This window comes from Sitodiplosis mosellana, unplaced genomic scaffold (genome assembly GCF_009176505.1).
Source record: "Sitodiplosis mosellana isolate CC-2019 unplaced genomic scaffold, AAFC_SMos_1.0 Smas_scaffold_2, whole genome shotgun sequence".
In the NCBI taxonomy this organism is placed as follows: domain Eukaryota; kingdom Metazoa; phylum Arthropoda; class Insecta; order Diptera; family Cecidomyiidae; genus Sitodiplosis; species Sitodiplosis mosellana.
The window spans coordinates 3,051,465-3,068,517 of NW_022595245.1; the positions used below are offsets into that span (position 1 = coordinate 3,051,465).

At 35.7% G+C, this 17,053-nt stretch overlaps 3 protein-coding genes across 5 annotated transcripts in view; 2 read left to right on the forward strand and 1 right to left on the reverse strand.

Moving 5' to 3' along the window:
* Positions 1 to 104, forward strand: part of LOC129564930 (multidrug resistance-associated protein 1-like) — a 25,630-nt gene extending 25,526 nt beyond the window's left edge. The window contains exon 12 of the mRNA XM_055439181.1: positions 93 to 104. Coding sequence (XP_055295156.1) covers positions 93 to 104 — 12 coding nt within the window. The remainder of the gene's footprint in view (positions 1 to 92) is intronic.
* Positions 22 to 6,868, reverse strand: LOC129565287 (PIH1 domain-containing protein 1). Its single transcript, XM_055439996.1, has 4 exons — positions 6,426 to 6,868; positions 6,199 to 6,298; positions 735 to 1,594; positions 22 to 141 (listed from the first exon to the last, which is right to left on the reverse strand). Exons 1-4 carry the CDS (start codon positions 6,489 to 6,491, stop codon positions 109 to 111), a joined length of 1,059 nt encoding a protein of 352 aa, XP_055295971.1. The 5' UTR covers positions 6,492 to 6,868; the 3' UTR covers positions 22 to 108.
* Positions 6,869 to 6,928: 60 nt separating this feature from the next.
* LOC129565284 (multidrug resistance-associated protein 1) overlaps positions 6,929 to 17,053 on the forward strand; it is a gene marked incomplete in the record, with an annotated part of 11,388 nt that continues 1,263 nt past the window's right edge. Inside the window, 14 exon segments of one of the 3 annotated variants that reach the window (XM_055439982.1) lie at positions 6,929 to 7,066; positions 7,230 to 7,529; positions 7,635 to 8,116; positions 8,215 to 8,843; positions 8,913 to 9,184; positions 9,968 to 10,114; positions 10,459 to 10,543; positions 10,634 to 11,833; positions 12,785 to 13,004; positions 14,623 to 14,840; positions 15,419 to 15,639; positions 16,078 to 16,295; positions 16,409 to 16,878; positions 17,002 to 17,053. In XM_055439982.1, the coding sequence (XP_055295957.1) occupies positions 7,019 to 7,066; positions 7,230 to 7,529; positions 7,635 to 8,116; positions 8,215 to 8,843; positions 8,913 to 9,184; positions 9,968 to 10,114; positions 10,459 to 10,543; positions 10,634 to 11,833; positions 12,785 to 13,004; positions 14,623 to 14,840; positions 15,419 to 15,639; positions 16,078 to 16,295; positions 16,409 to 16,878; positions 17,002 to 17,053 (4,562 nt within the window). 3 annotated transcript variants of the gene reach the window in all.

Genomic DNA, 17,053 nt, shown 5'->3' on the forward strand with positions numbered 1-17,053 from the left:
AGAAAAAAAAAACGATTCTTCTTTGTTTATGAAATGGAATTTGATTTATTTTTCTTCAATAGATTCACGGTTTGAACATGTTTTTTTTGCAGATTGTTGTTTGACAACTTAAGGTAGGAGCGGTACTTTCACAGTCAGAATCTGAAAAAAGGGAGAAAATGATATTATGATTAATAAATTGAATCGAGAGTTTGAAAATGATGTAAGTTGATTAATAAAAGATGTCGAAATGAATAGAAAACTCAAAAAAATGAAATCTGATTAACGTTTTGAACAAAATCTATCGATATTTATCGTCGGTTAGCGGATTGTTTTATTGCTTAAATGTGACTAACATGTTTTACTGCTATATTCCGGCTGATTATAACCAACGTTTATAACTCGAACATTAAAATATTCGTTGATAATCGGAAATGAATTGCAAAAAAGGTTTAAGCTTGAGTTTGCAATTGTTTTGCTCTATCTGAGACGTGAAAAATGTATACACGTGAGTAAAGCTGTTATCTCAATTATAATATCTTATTAGAGCACTTTTTGAATGTGATACTCAATCCAGATTAAGTGAGTAGAAGGATTACAACGCAAGTTATTATTGAAGTGACGAAATTGTTTAAAAAAAAATTTAAATCACGGTGAATGTTCAAATGTTCCACATAACAACATTCCTGATGATACAATTAATTTTTTCCTATAACTTCGACTCATCCAAAAAGGCGAAAAATAATTTCACTTACATGCTTTGTGGGATCAAAGTCAATTTTGGCTTGACCAACATCAATATCAAACGGAAAGAATGAATCGAATAGGTATCCGGCGCGTCGTGCTTCGAGAACGACTCGATCGCGGCCCAAGTCCAATGAAAATTCATCTTGTGCCATGACCTCAGGCAAAAAGAATTCAGCGACAGCACATGGTGACGATTTGATGTCATTGGATGTTGTTTTGAAAAGACGACAATCCGGTTTGCGTGTTGTATTCGCGGCAACGATCTTCGGTGACGGTATTACCGGTGTTTTAGCATTTGAAACTGTTTGCAAATTTTTGCTCTTCGTAAGTGTTTTGGATGTGCGTGAATCGATTTCCGTTATCAAACTCTTCCGTTGACTATCAATGTCATCACTTTTAAATTCATTGATCAATGTTTTGTGTTCTTTTGTTTGATTTTGATACGATTCATAGACTTTTTGTACATCTCGATTTTGGACACGATGTTTCTCCAGTGTACCAATACATTTGCGATTCTTCAAAATGATCCATGTGTCACGATTGATTTGAATGCTATATTTTGTGTCGAGCGCCTCAAAAATGATGGTGATCAAAAAGTCACGGAAAATAACAAGGGCTTCAACCTTGCGAAAGAATTGCGGATGTATTGCGACATCACAAACGACAGCGTCTTTGCCGGATTTATCGGGTGTCAAGCGCAGTTCGGTGATGCTCATTGGAATTTTGTAATTGCTTGGCGTTTCGGACGACAGAATCATGGTGAGTTGATCAGCGCTGATGTCCTCGGGTGCTGGAATCCCATCCGATGTGCAAATGTTGATGAAACACTTCTCATTGTTCGACACACGATGCGCTTTTACACAGAAACCTGGGAGAGAAAAAGAAGAGATAAAAAAATGTGAAGAAAAATGTGTTAATTAGTATTGTGCTCTTTGGAGCAGGGAATAAAACTCGTTAGAACTGATGTGTTACTTTCATAATCAGAATTTGGTCTTTTTTTCTTGTTTCGTTGAAGATTCGGTTTTAACTAAATCGAAAGAGCCACACTGTACTCATTTCTTATATTCTTCATGTATAAACATATATCTTCATACCAAATTGGTTTTTGTATTTGATTGACTGCCAAAAAAAAAACCGAACGACAGAACGGATAAAGTGGTTTGGCAAGAAGCTTTGTAACATTAACCATCATGTAAAACTGGTTTTCCCGCAGATGGCATATTATAACATTATTTCTTCTGAACATTTTACATCGTATGAATCGCCATAAAACCATCACCGTGTTGGCGATGGATTAAACGGTTTATTTGGGTAGCATGTAAATGTTGCGTAACATAAAAGTGCCAAGTCAATGCTTGTGACCATTGGAAATTGAATGATTTCGAAACGAGAAACCAATTTGGGCATAACAAAGGCACATTCGAACTTAACTCAATGTATTTTAAAATTCTAATTTTTTACATCTCTCTCTCTCTCTGATCTTTAGATCAAGTCGTTTTTTGAACGAATTTATTTACGTCAACCGCACGAATATTTGCATACGAAAAAAAAGAAAACGTCCTAAATTCAAAATATTCTGGGCAAAGGAAAGAATGTTATTTAGATTTAAAATAGTTCGTGGTTGTAAAGCAACAAGCGCATTTAATTATGTTTATTCACTTGTTCGATTATTGTTAATCAAATTGAATTCACCGAGTAATAATCAAAATTTCAAAACCGATCCACTTGAATCAAGGAACGAAAAGCCGGTAAAAACCCACTTGTTGACTATGTGCCAACATGAAATCATTATCAATACTTTTGTTTAATGATTATTAAAAAAAGAGAAGTAGAAAAGGTATCAATTTCTATGATTCCAAGTATAAACACCAATAATTGCACGCCAGTATTACGAAGCTTGTGCCATTGTTATTTTTTTTTCTTCTTATTTCATTCAGTTTCTCTTTTTTGTTGTGTGTTTTCAGTATGTGTGTATGCGGTTTGAGTAAACGAGACTCATCGGAAAACATTATCACAGTGTATACCGTATGCCTCATATTTTGCCGATGTGTCGTCATCATCAGCATTATTTTTGTTTCATTTTGACTCTATTTCATATTGTCAGTTAAGAGTTTATAAAAGAGTATGTGGGATACACAACAAACGCGTACATAAAATATTCAACGCAGCACACAAACGAAGCTAACGTGTATATTGAGCGGCGACAGCGGCAAATAATGACTTTTAAACTTGGAAATCATTGAGTGTGATGATGTTTTCGATTCAGTTTAGTGAGTAGCGTTCGCGAGGTAAGTTCAGTTGAAAGAAAAACTTCGAATTTTCACTATATAATTGAAAGTTTCTGGTGATTTTTTAACGTGTTTGTTTTTTTTAATGTTCAAAACTGATTTATATGCGATCATGTTGTTGCACGCATCTCACCAACAATAAAAAGTGGTTTAAGTGATTGTTTTTTTTCTCTTCCGCGTTTAAAATTACTGCGACGCGATGAGCACGAGCTGAATACCACTCATTTAATTGCTCGATATGAATTAATATTTTTTTAATCACAAAACGAGAACAAATTAAAATATTTTCAGTATTCATAATTGTATTTAACTGTGGCACGAAAATAAAAGTGTGTTTTTTACATAGTGGCCAGCTAGTACATGAATAAATATTTTTTATTTCGGTTTCAGTTTGTTTCTCTATTAATTTTTTTAAACTCATATTGTGATAGTTTCAAAAATGAGTGAAAAAAAATGAGAAACGATAATTTGATGGGTCACAATTATGTCGGAAAAGGGAACTGTTTAGTACTCGTACGAATTGAGGCACTCGAACGAATAGGCAGCGATGAATGTGTTTGTTCTGCGAATGATTTATTTGGATCCGGTCCACTGGACTCACACAATATTTTATGTGTAGCTAAATTGAATCAGTTCGTCGCCAATATTTTTTCCACATACGACTCATAACGAATTTTTTTTATTCACAAGCAAATTTACCCAAAGAATAATCTCCATTCTAGGCAATTGTTCATATTCATAATGACTTGACACTTTTTCGGTATGGGCGACGCGAAATGTATATCATCATATTCAATTTAATGGTTATAATTCATGATGTTGTCAAGTGGAAACGTTCCGATATAAATCAGATCTGAGTAAATCTTGTATTTGTTTCCATCATTTCTCAATTTCAACATTTTCAAATTGCGGAATTAATAATACGAATCCTCTAGATTTATGTTATGAGCGGCTTGTGTATAACCCACTCGAATCAGGTCAGTGTAATTTTTATCCGTACGTACTTGTTTTCGTATGATCATGATATCAAGTGGTCTCTCTCTCTCCGTTAGAGTCAATGAAACGGTGGCACAGTCCGGCTTGTTTTCTCGACATTCACAGTTTGCAACAATGTACTGCAGAATTATCGCAATTTAATAATACGGTTCTAAACAAGATAATCACTTAACAGCCATTTAATTGTATGAGATTCATGATTCTCTGGTGGAAAAAGATATTTTTTTTTCAAATGAAGCTGAATCGATCGCAATGCCTTATTTTAACTTTCACAATAGAGAGTTAAAAAAAGGAGAGAAAAAGAAAACTGAATGACTGCCGGCCTGTTATATAATGCATCACATGCAGCACAAGAGAGAGCGACACAGAGAGAGTGAGATACAGGCAAAGATGATTGAAGTGCCACTGACTGCGAATCAAAATGAATTATATCAATTGAAATGAATTTGTGTGCAAACAATTTAGTATCACCGAGTTGAATTGAATGCACTTTCAAGCGTTGAAGCGTTCAAGTGAATGATGTATAGCAATGATGACTGCATGCATGTTTGAAAATCAATCAATCGACGAGACAATCCACTTTGAGCGACGAACTTAACGCGGGTCGATAGAACACGAGAACTTAAGCATGTGTGTGTGTATTGAAATAATAAGTGAAAACGAAACGCAACTACACAACATTATCTATTAATAAACAATCAGTGTTTCGTGCTACAGTAAATACAGCGTGTGACCGACCAAACACATACGCTCGCATTGCGATTCAGTTGCGTCACTGAAAACAATAATAATGCGAATAGAGTACACATTGTACTGTTTGAAATTATGGCCGTGTATCAGATTTACCGGCAATATTCCAATGACTATGAATTTAGATCATGCGGTCGCATTTTATCCGCGTTGAAAATGATGGTGGAAAATCGATAGAATTAAAATGGAAACCTTATCCATCACGTATATTATTGATCCCATCGCATTTCCAATAAGCCAATCACATGAAATGTAAAACGACCAAACTGCCGACACGTTCTCTCACGCTCCCCCTTCTTTAAAATTGTTTAGTCTCCCAACAACGAATGAAGAGAAAAAAAAACATTTCCAAATGACAAACATAAAATATTGATTCAACAATAACACATCAATATTGATTATGGCTAATCAAATGTTTAGAATTGTTCAACGCCAAAGTCAATTTATAATTAAGAATCGAATAGCATCGGCCATGTTATTTCCCATTGTCAAGCGACACAACTATATGGGCTTTTAATGTGCCCTGTCTTTAGACACAACAACGATGACGACGACGGTGGATACAATAAAAAAACGAAATCAATAAGCAAGAAAAATGACTGAAATAAACAATACTAAGTGGTTAAATCTACAACGGAAAAAAAAATTGCCAATTCATCACAAGAGAAACTAATTCAATTTTAATTCGAGTTCTAATTATTGTGGCGAACAAGAGATAGAAAAAAAACAGTGTCTTATCTAATCTTCCAACATGCAAAGATTATATTTCGCGGACAGAAAAATTCTACTCAAACACGATCTTCATGCGATAGATAGTTAAAATAATTGTGTGGATGTTGACCGCGATTCATCAGACAAATTCTTGTCGTTCGTTGAAAAAGCTATTTGTGGTTGAAGGCAATTATTAACTCAGGTAGTTGAATATTGAAATCAACGACAATTTTGATAGTCCGTCGAAATATCCAGTGGAAAAAAAATATTTCGTAAAACTGGTCGCAAAATTCAAAGAATATTTTTTTAAAAGACTCAAAAAAAGAACGAACATTAAATCAGTCGTCATAAAAAACATCACGTATACGAGATATCATTTTAAGAGTTGCGTCTCGAGTTTGAACGAGAGAGAAAAAAAAGTGGTTACCTTGATGCTTTTTTTTATCGCTTGAGTTGTCGGTCCAAAACTTGAAAAACAAGCCACAAATTCGGAATTATAAAACAAATGGAATGTATGTTTGTGTGTGTGAGACCCGATTCTTGGCATAGAATCAAATAGGAACCATCGTCGTCGTCGTCGGTCAGGGTTATTATGTGCAAAACACACTGAACTCATACACACATACACAGTGACAAAACAGAGGCCGCGCGCGTGAGATTACGAAACATAATAATAAGTAACAAAAAAAACAGAGTAAAGACAAAACGAAGAAAAGAAGATACATACCCGGATCCGGTTTTATAATTTTATATGGTCGCGTTTTCTCCAATTCGGCTTCGTCTTTGACACCGCCAAGCAGCTCATTCAAATTGTCTTCAAACTCATTCTGCCCAAGATTGAAACGACGTGAACAACGAGTTAAACAATCAGTTGAACATTGATTTTTGTGCGTGGAACACACAGTGAATACTTTGATTTGATCGAGAAAAAAATTTTGTTACAAAAAAACTTACATGAATAATACGCAATTTGGAATCAAGGTGTGCGGTTTCGGCATCCAGGAAATTCGATTTATTCATTTTGAAATATAAGTTTTTCTTGTGACACACAAAAATAAGGGTTTAAAATACACAACGACTTGAATGTAAGACTGAAGCAATTTGTGACCAGCGTGATATTTTGTTTTTACTTTCAAACAAATGTTGCTATAGCGAAGTATACTTCGCGCTGTCAAGTGCGTTGAACGACTGCTCTGTCAGAACAGAATGTACTAGATTTTTAGAGGCGCATTCATACGCACACAAAACTGAACCATGACAAATACATTTGAATGTGTGAACACGATGAATATAATTACCGATTTTTTTTTGTATAGCCCGTGTAGAAATATGTTTTCTTCTGTATGAAAAATTGTGAATTAAGTAATTTTTCGTTTATTTTTTTATTTTCAGTTTACTCGTGCCTTGCTATAAAAACAACGAGAAATCTGTTGAAAAACGTCAAAGCGTTGTTGTGACAGTGACATACCGTCTAATACAAAGCGCATTAGTGCGGCCAAGCACCCATTTAATACAGGCTCCAATCATTTGATTGTGATTATTTTAGGATGTCCGTCGAAAAATTGGACGAATTATGCGGCACTACGAAGTTCTGGGTAAGTTCAAAAAGCATTTTATTTACACAGTATTAATAGAATATACATGGCATCTATTGAGATCTTCGGATAAATAAGAAAAAAATAGGAAAAAAACCAATCGACACTTAACCTCCATTCAATGTTTGCGTATCAATCTCAATGACAACATTGTTATTCGCAGGATTTGAATGTCACATGGTATACAGATTATCCCGATTTTACACCGTGCTTCCAACAAACAGCTTTGGTATGGCTGCCGTGCGCCTTTCTCTGGCTGTTTACGCCCTTAGAAATTTACTATGTCAAAAGTAGCATCAATCGAAATGTTCCGTATGGATTTGCCAATGTGTGCAAATTAATCTTAACGGGAGCATTGATCGTTCTATCAATCGTCGATTTGGCCATAGCTGTTATCAACAATGAGAACACAGATGTGTATCCAGTGTCATACTACACACCAGCCATCAAAATCGCCACATTTGTGAGTACCCTTTACAACTCTTCTGGAAAAGACATTTATTTGTTACTTTTCTATGTAATTGATGTTGGTGTAACTGAAATCATTTCGAAAACTCCCTCCATTTAGCTTCTATCGGCTGTGTTGCTTGAAGCGAACCGTAGATTTGGTCTGCGAACGTCAGGATTGCAATTTTTGTTCTGGTTTTTCTTGTTGATATGCGGAATTCCACAGTTGCGTACTCAAATCCGTGAACGACACCATCGTCAAGCTATCGATGCTAGCGACCCATATTCCGAGTATTTTTTCACCAGCTACCTGATATTCTATATATTCTCATTGGCCGTTTTTATATTGAACTGCTATGCTGATCGCGAACCGCGTCAAACCAAATATCCGAAATCGAACAAGCCATATCCTGAATTGGGAGCCAGTTTTCTATCTCGACTTTCGTACGCTTGGTTCGACGCATTGGCATGGAAAGGATATCGCAAACCACTTGAACAAAGCGATTTATGGGACATGAATCCAGAAGATTCATCGAAGGAAGTGATGCCAGTCTTCTTGAAATACTGGAATCGAGCTGTTGCCAAGGCTTCCGGTTATAATCTGTAAGTGCTTGATGAAATTATCAATTTTTCGTTACAATTTCAAGTAATAAGTCCTATCCGTTAACGTCCACTCATCATTATTCGTTCTTTTTCCACAGCAAAAACGCGTTCACTGGCAATGCTCAATACACTAAAACACGAACTTCAGCCAGTGTCACAATAAATCCAGAACAAAAGAAGAAACGTATCGCATCTATTTTGCCACCTATTTGCAAGGCATTCGGACCAACATTTATGTTTGGCGCCATTTTGAAGTTGACACAAGATGTTCTAACTTTTGTATCACCCCAATTGCTTCGTGCCATCATTTCTTTTGTTGACAACTCAGCAGTAAAACAAGTAGATAGTGCAAATGGAACTGAAACCGTTACTTATATAACAAATCCAGACCAAGAACCATTGTGGCGTGGTATTCTCTATGCCGTGCTCTTATTCGTTGTGGCCAGTACACAAACTCTGTTTCTCTCACAATATTTTCAACGTATGTTTTTGGTTGGTTTGCGAATCCGTACCGCACTCGTTGGAGCAATCTACAAAAAGGCACTTTGCCTATCAAACACATCCCGAAAAGAATCCACGGTCGGTGAAATTGTAAACTTGATGGCTGTCGATGCGCAACGATTCATGGATCTTACTACTTATATCAACATGCTTTGGTCAGCTCCATTGCAAATTGGATTGGCAGTTTACTTCTTGTGGGACTTGCTTGGACCGTCTGTTTTGGCTGGTGAGTTGTAGAACTTTGAAAATTCAAATAAAACATCGATCTTCATGGCATCGATTTATTTCCAATCAGGTTTGGCCGTTATGATAATCTTGATCCCAGTGAACGGAGTTATTGCGAATAAAATTAAATCTCTTCAAATTCGCCAAATGAAGAACAAAGACGAGCGTGTCAAACTGATGAATGAAATTCTGAGTGGAATCAAAGTACTTAAACTGTATGCTTGGGAGCCCAGCTTCGAGGAGCAAGTGCAAAAAATTCGTGAAAAGGAAATCAAGGTGTTGAAAGAAGCCGCCTACTTGAATGCTGGAACATCGTTTATTTGGTCTTGTGCTCCGTTCTTGGTATGAATCATTAACATTCCGTGATTTTTTTTTCTTTTTTCGATAATTCAAAGATTTTAGGCCAAGATTTGGATTTCAATTTTACAATGCCAATTTTTAATGAACACTTTTTGTTGAATTTTTTTTTTAAATTCATTCCTTTCATATAAATTCCCTCCAAAAAAAACATTCATTAAATATCAAAAGGTGTCACTCGTCACATTCATTGCATACGTCTACTCCGGAGACGATCATATTTTAACCGCTGAAAGAGCATTCGTTTGTCTCACATTGTTCGATATTATTCGGATGCCATTGGCTATGTTGCCATTGCTGATTGTATACATGATCGAGGTAAAGTATATTGAGCTGTCCAACCGACAAAAACGGAATTGTATGCAAGACGCAAAGTTACTGGTTCTTCAGATTTATCCAATTTCAAACTGGTGGCATGGTTTATTCTCATCTAAATATGAGTCTCGTCACTATTGCTCATCCCTTTACAAGTTTCTCTCTTTCACAATTTGCTCTTCTTCACAACAATATAGCTGAATTTAATTCGATTTTCCTAAACTTTAAATAACATTCTCTTGTTTCTCTTCTCACACACGAAAAATCAAATCAAATCTCAACAAAATTATTTATCGTGAAAAATCTCTCATAGGCTTGAAAATTTTCAAATTATTCTATCCTAAACTCCTCTCCATTCTCTCTTAATTTTATTATTTACATTTTCCTATTTTCTATGTGGCTGTGGGACAAAATAATAATCTGCGAACACGTAATTTTTTTCTCGAAACGAAGGTTGCCCTAGTGTCCTTTGCTTGTTTCGTTCTTGTTGACGATAATAACATATTGGATGCAAAAACGGCTTTCGTTTCTCTATCTCTTTTCAACATTTTACGGTTTCCTCTGTCAATGTTGCCGATGTTAATTTCGAATCTGGTTCAAGTAAGTACTCAATGGTCGATTTCTAATATAATGCGATTGTTTGTGTTTTGTGTTTTATGATTTGGTTTGATTAGATACCTACTTCGGTAGGAAAGTTGTTATAATTTGATTATGAAAATTTTGTTATTGTTCTACCAAAATCTATATTCATGCCAACTGTTTCTAATATCTGTATTGATTACTTTGTCACTGTTGCTTATCTTTGCACGCATTTAATCTGATTGAATCCTCTTTTGGGGTGCTTTGTGCTTCGCTTTTGCCTTGCATGCATATTTTGGTGTGTTTTCATATCCTCCAAATATATAAATTACTAATCTATTCTTATACACCTATCGAAAATATAGACTAGTGTTTCTGTGAACCGAATCAACAAATTTATGAACAGCGAAGAATTGGACCCACAAAATGTATCACATGACCCATCTGATGGTAAGAACTATATTAACTTGTAACAATATATCATTGTAAATGTCAAAAATAATTTCAATTTGTTTAATTTATCTTCATTCGCTATCGCAGCAGCACCTTTGTCAATTGAAAATGGAACATTCAGTTGGGGCAATGACGAACCTTGCCTAAAGAATATCAATTTGCAAGTGAAGAAAAGCAATTTGGTTGCTGTTGTTGGTACCGTCGGAGCAGGAAAAAGTTCGATCATTTCCGCATTCTTGGGTGAAATGGACCGATTATCGGGTCGTGTCAATACAACCGGAACAATTGCATACGTTTCGCAACAGGCTTGGATTCAGAACGCCACACTTCAAGACAACATTCTGTTCGGAAAGCCAATGGATCGCAAGCGTTACAATCAAGTCATTGCTGCTTGCGCATTGAAACCGGATCTTGAGATGCTTCCAGGTGGCGATGCAACGGAAATCGGTGAAAAGGGTATCAATTTGTCTGGTGGTCAAAAGCAGCGTGTCTCACTCGCACGTGCTGTATACAACGATGCCGATATTTACCTCTTGGATGATCCTCTCAGCGCGGTGGACGCTCATGTCGGCAAGCATATTTTCGAAAATGTTATCGGACCAACGGGTGTTTTGGCCACGAAATCCAGATTACTCGTGACGCATGGCATCACCTATTTGCCAAATGTGGATAATATTTATGTGGTCAAGGAAGGTGAAATTAGTGAATCGGGTACATTGCAAGAGTTGATGAGCAAAAAGGGTGACTTTGCCGAGTTTTTGATCCAACATTTGCAAGAAGTGAACGAAGACGAAGAAGATTTGGATTTGATTAAAGAGCAAATCGAATCAACATTGGTAACGAACCAAGATACAGAACTACGTGGAAAACTTGAACGAGCAATAAGTCGATCGCGAAGTGAAAGTCATTCGGAAACGGCGTCATTGAATGGATATGTATCGGCCGAAAGTACAATTGAAAATGAGGATGGCGTTCGCAGACGATCAGTCAAACATGGTTCGAATAGTAGCTTAAAGGCTGAAAAGCCGGAGGCCGATGGACAAAAGCTCATCGAACAAGAGAAGGCCGAAGTTGGAAGTGTTAAATGGGATGTATACAAGCATTACCTCAAGAGTATTGGTGTCTCGTTAACTATTTTAACCATCATCTTGAACATCGTTTACCAAGGATTTGCTATTGGATCGAACATGTGGCTTGCAAAGTGGTCGAACGATAAGGCAGCCGCCAATGATACCGATAAACGAAATCTGTATTTGGGTGGTTATGCTGGCTTTGGTTTAGGACAAGGTAAGATGTTTCTCGACCTTTCGTAATACGTTTTGGTTTGTTAGTCCAGTTTTTTTGTTTTATTATGATTAGTGCATGTGTATCTAACAAAATATTTAGTTAATTTTGGTAGATTTGAACTAGCAGAGAAAACAAAAAAGAGTTGATTTTTTCATCGAATTTTCGTTCAAAATTTTCATTTTCATATCACCTAAATATGGCCCTATTTATTGTATTTGTCTCAAAATCCTCATCCTAATTTATTTTCTAACGAATTCAACTTTTTCTTATATTTATAGTTCTGCTCAGTTTTGTTACGGCGTTAATTATATCGCTTGGTTTTATTTATTCGGCAAGAAAAATGCAGGATATTTTATTAACAAATGTGCTTCGTTGGCCGATGGAATTGTTTGACACAACGCCAGTCGGTCGAGTGTTGAATCGATTCTCAAAAGATGTGGACACAGTTGACAACGTATTGCCACAAGTCATTCGATCATGGATTATGATGTTTTTCGCGGTAAAATAAAATGCATTTTTTCTGCACACTGAAATGTCAAATAATTCAATCATCAATTGTTGTTTGTTCGAATAACTATCAGTTCGATTCTTTGTAAAATTTTGCAAAGCTACGTATCATACCGATAAAAGTGTCAGCTTGATTTACTATTTACGACGAATGTGAACCAGAGTCTTGTAATAAGACAAAATTAAAAAAAATTGGGGCCATATCAAATGTTTTAGGGGAGATTCAATTCAGTTTTTTGGTATTTTTCCTATGTTTGTGTTCGATAACAACAATCAACTGCCGTTGTAAACTAAAATCAGTGTATTAGCCAAGTAGATATCTGATTTAAGAGTGAATTTTTAGTTAACCAACGTTATTAAGTCGATCATTTTGCAAGAGCAAGTGTCTAACCCGATTATGTTGTTGTTTTTTTTTTCATTCATTTCATCAAAAAAAAAAATTAGTGGTGAGCGTGTTTCTAGCGACATTATCAATGTTCCTTGGAGCATTGGGAGCGGCTCGTTTCTTGCACAATGATTTATTGTACAAAATTATTCGCGCTCCGATGGCCTTCTTTGACCGTACACCACTCGGACGTATTATCAATCGTTTCAGTCACGATGTCAGTGAAGTTGATAATGATTTCCCTGCCACATTGAGAGCATGGGCATCATGCATTTTTACGGTATTTTTTTCCTTCAAAAAAAAAAAAAATCTTCAAACTTCCTCTTCAAACACTTCAATTAAAACTTCCTTCTTATTCTCAACAAAATAAAATACACAGAAAACGAAATGGTTGAAGTATTTCCAATGTGCTTAAGTCTGTGGTGTTTTCAAATGATCAGCTCTTTCGATCATTGGATCTCTTTTTTTCTCAAATCATTTAAACTTCCTCCTTTAACAAAATATTCTCTTTCTTTTTTAATTTCAAGCAAACAAATCTTGATCTGTAATACTGTTGATGAATTGGAAGTATCTCTCCTCTTTTTTAAATACTTTTTGCAATCGGAATGGTTCTTCAATCTCCACAACCACTTTTAATCACAAGCTACCTTTTATCTCAAGAATATTTTCCTTATAAGGATAATAATATTATTTCGAAGAATTTCTCTTTTAAAAATAAGTTTTTCCTTTTCATTTCCGTATTCTCTTCGGTAATTGAGTTCCTTTTTGAATTCTAACACTTGCCACTAAATCATGTTTCTTTGCATGAGTTTAACGTAATCATAATTTGTGTTATTTGGTTTTGATTTTGCCAATTTTTGACTAATTTAATTTCCATTGGAGACTAGCGAATATAATTTAAGATCCATTTTTCTCTCGCAAACAAATTTTCCGTTAGCTAATTCATACGTTTTATATTTTCTCTCTTTCCTCCTTCACCACTTTTTGCGTCAATAATAATAATCTTACTTTAACTCGCGCCTCCCTCATTACAATCATGCGTCATATTACAAATGGCATAGTGATCGCGGTATTAGTTGGATCAGCTATGCTTGCATATGGTACCACGAAAGCGGCCTTAAACCTGCATCACATTTTATTGAAATGCATAATGGGTGCACCGCAGCATTTCTTTGATACGACGCCAAGAGGTCGTATCATATCGCGCTTCTCCACAGATATGAACACTGTCGATCATAACTTGCCAATGAGTTTAAGACAAATATTACAAGTATTCTTTCGGGTAGGTGCCAATATGAATTAACTGTAAGCTATGACACGTGTAAATACTCCTTGTTTTTTTTTGTTTTTGTTTTTTTTCGTCGTATTTTTTGCCTGCTTGATTCGTTTTCTACTTCCAAAGATGATGATCATGAAATGTTTCCATAATCACGGTCAAAATCAGCCTCGAAATTAGTCCAAGAGAAATCGCCAACAATTCATTCGCTTCCAAATGCTCACTAACACTTTATGTGGGTTTTTGTGTTAAAATGTATGCACCTGCCATGCCAATGACTTATTATCAGCACCTAATCGTTTTTATTTAGTTGTGAAGTTCACGTGAATATGTTAAAGTAGCTATGAAAATGGGGATGGACACTACAGGGCTGTGTACATGTGGGCTCTGTACATATTCTTTACGGATTAACAGGAAAATATATTAAAAATTCGACATTGGCCAAACATTAAAAGAAATTCTGTTTCCAGAATTAATGTATTTTCAACATAGATTCAGAGGATTAGAACTTCTGTCTAACCGCACGCGCATTGAATAACTCATTACTATGGACAGATCAATTTGAATAGAACAGAAGAAACCTCCCACTTTTTTCACTATTAAATCTTATATTTCGGTTTAAATTTTTTCGTTGTTGAAAATAGCCATTTCGACGATAATTATGGAACTTTTGCTACGCTATGGTTGTTTATATGCGGCATTATATCTTCATAACGGTATATTGAACGGTATTTTACACGCACCACTTACATATTTTGATCAAACGCCCACCGGTCGCATTTTATCACGATTTTCCAAAGACATTGAAGTTGTTGATCAAACATTTCCCGAATTTTTGAGTGAATTACTGTACTGTGCAATGGAGGTAATTTTCTCATCACATAACAAACGGACAAAAACGAAAATTTTCGTCAAAAATATGGATTTAATAGGGAACGGCGTAAATGCAATAATAATAATGTATATTAGAGTCTCAAATGATGAGATGTGTGCGTAAAAACATTAGAGAAACCAAAACTAATAACATTCATATTTATATCACCAGAAAATTCAACACTTAACAAAAGAATGGATGCGTTGAATTTTATCTGTGGCTTTTATAATATCCGTCACGAATTATATTTCATGCCAGAATTGCATTTCAGAGACTCGACTCATGAGCAAAGAATAGTTGCCTAGACTATGTTTGATTGCTTTCTAACATTGTAACCCCAGTAATTTGCTTTAGTCAAGCCAATTTTTGCACTCGGCTTTAAACTGCACCAAATTGTAATTAGACGTCGACAACCGTATCAAGTAGCGAGTTGAATGAGTTCATGTATATGATCTCATTTATGGTGAAATTGTTAGTTTCTTTTCATCAAGCATTTTATGTTAATCGTTGTTTGTTTATCGATATATTTTTGTTGCAATCCAGCCATGTCGTCGATAATGGCCGAACTAATGTTACGGTCAGCCGGTTTGTTTGCCGCCATAAATCTGCATAAGTCATTGTTGTATGGTATTTTACATGCACCAATCACATTTTTCGATCAAACACCAAGTGGTCGAATTTTATCACGATTTTCCAAAGACATTGACGTTCTCGACATAACGCTTCCCGAGTCGTTGAAATGGCTTCTTTACTGTGCAGCCGAGGTAATTTTTCATTTACACAACCATCCGACCAATCGAATAAAAGCAAGACTATAACAATTGTTTGAATATTTACGTGTTGATTGAGTGCGCACGAAAAATTAAAAATAGAATAAACAATGTGATCGTAAGTTGACCAATTTGCTTTAAGGCCTCATCAAGCGTGTATGATCTGCAAAGCGCGATTACCTTCTTCACGCCTCTAATCATCACCTTTTTTAACACGTTTTTTTTTCTCTCTCAAAATTTTCAAAAACACTTTTGGCAAATCACTATCTTTTCTGGGGTTTTATGGGTCAAAATATGAACAAAAAAAAACTTATAGTAAATCAAGCTTTCAATCATTTCTATCATTTCCTTTGTTCTCTTTCAATTAACTTTCCGTTTCTATTTCTATTCAAATACTAATCGTTTTCTTGATTTTATCGAAAACTAATTAAGGTTTTGTCAACGTTGGTCGTAATCAGTGTATCAACATACCAATTTATGGCCGTTATTCTGCCAATTGGTATCGTTTACTATTTTGTACAACGATTCTATGTGGCCTCATCACGTCAATTGAAACGTCTTGAATCGGTATCAAGATCACCAATCTATTCTCACTTTGGCGAATCCATTCAAGGAGCACCGACCATTCGGGCGTACAACGTTCAAGAAAGGTAAATAGAATCAAATAGGTTTTGAAAACCACTAAATTGTTAGAGAATAAACATAATGCAATTTTGCCTATGAAAATTGCCAACTAAAAAAAATTACTTTCACATTAACTCAGGTTTATCGCAGATTCCGATAATCGAGTCGATTTCAATCAAAAATGCTACGCTCCATCGGTGTTCGCGAATCGTTGGTTGGCTGTTCGTTTGGAAATGGTTGGTAATTTAATCATTTTGTTTGCCGCTCTGTTTGCTGTCTTGAGTCGCAACTCAATCGATCCGGGTATGGTTGGACTTTCGGTCTCGTACGCATTGCAAATCACGCAAACATTGAACTGGCTGGTGCGTATGACCAGTGAAGTTGAAACCAACATTGTTGCCGTTGAACGTATCAAAGAATATGCTGAAACTAAACAAGAAGCAGCATGGGAAAATCCAAACGCTGTCGTACCAAAGAACTGGCCAGAATATGGTAAAGTACAATTCAAAAACTTTGATGTACGTTATCGAGAGGGACTTGATCTGGTGCTGCGCAATGTCTCGTTCACGATAAGAGAAACCGAGAAAGTTGGAATTGTCGGACGTACAGGTGAGATATTTGAAATCTATTTCAGCCAATTGAATTGTTTTTGCATTCATCAGTTCATTATTAGCCATTTCGATACAGTAAAGAGGTATCAAAAACTAACCAAATTCAAATTGAAAATTGCAGGTGCTGGAAAATCGAGTTTGACGCTGGCGTTGTTCCGTATCATCGAATCGGC

Excerpts from the sequence above, each read along its gene's own strand:
- LOC129565287 (XM_055439996.1), bottom strand. The coding sequence starts at position 6,491 with ATGAATAAATCGAATTTCCTGGATGCCGAAACCGCACACCTTGATTCC. Across the intron at positions 1,595-6,198 it reads AATTATAAAACCGGATCCGG|GTTTCTGTGTAAAAGCGCAT; the intron begins GTATGTATCTTC and ends TTTCTCTCCCAG. Across the intron at positions 142-734 it reads ACTTTGATCCCACAAAGCAT|ATTCTGACTGTGAAAGTACC; the intron begins GTAAGTGAAATT and ends CCCTTTTTTCAG.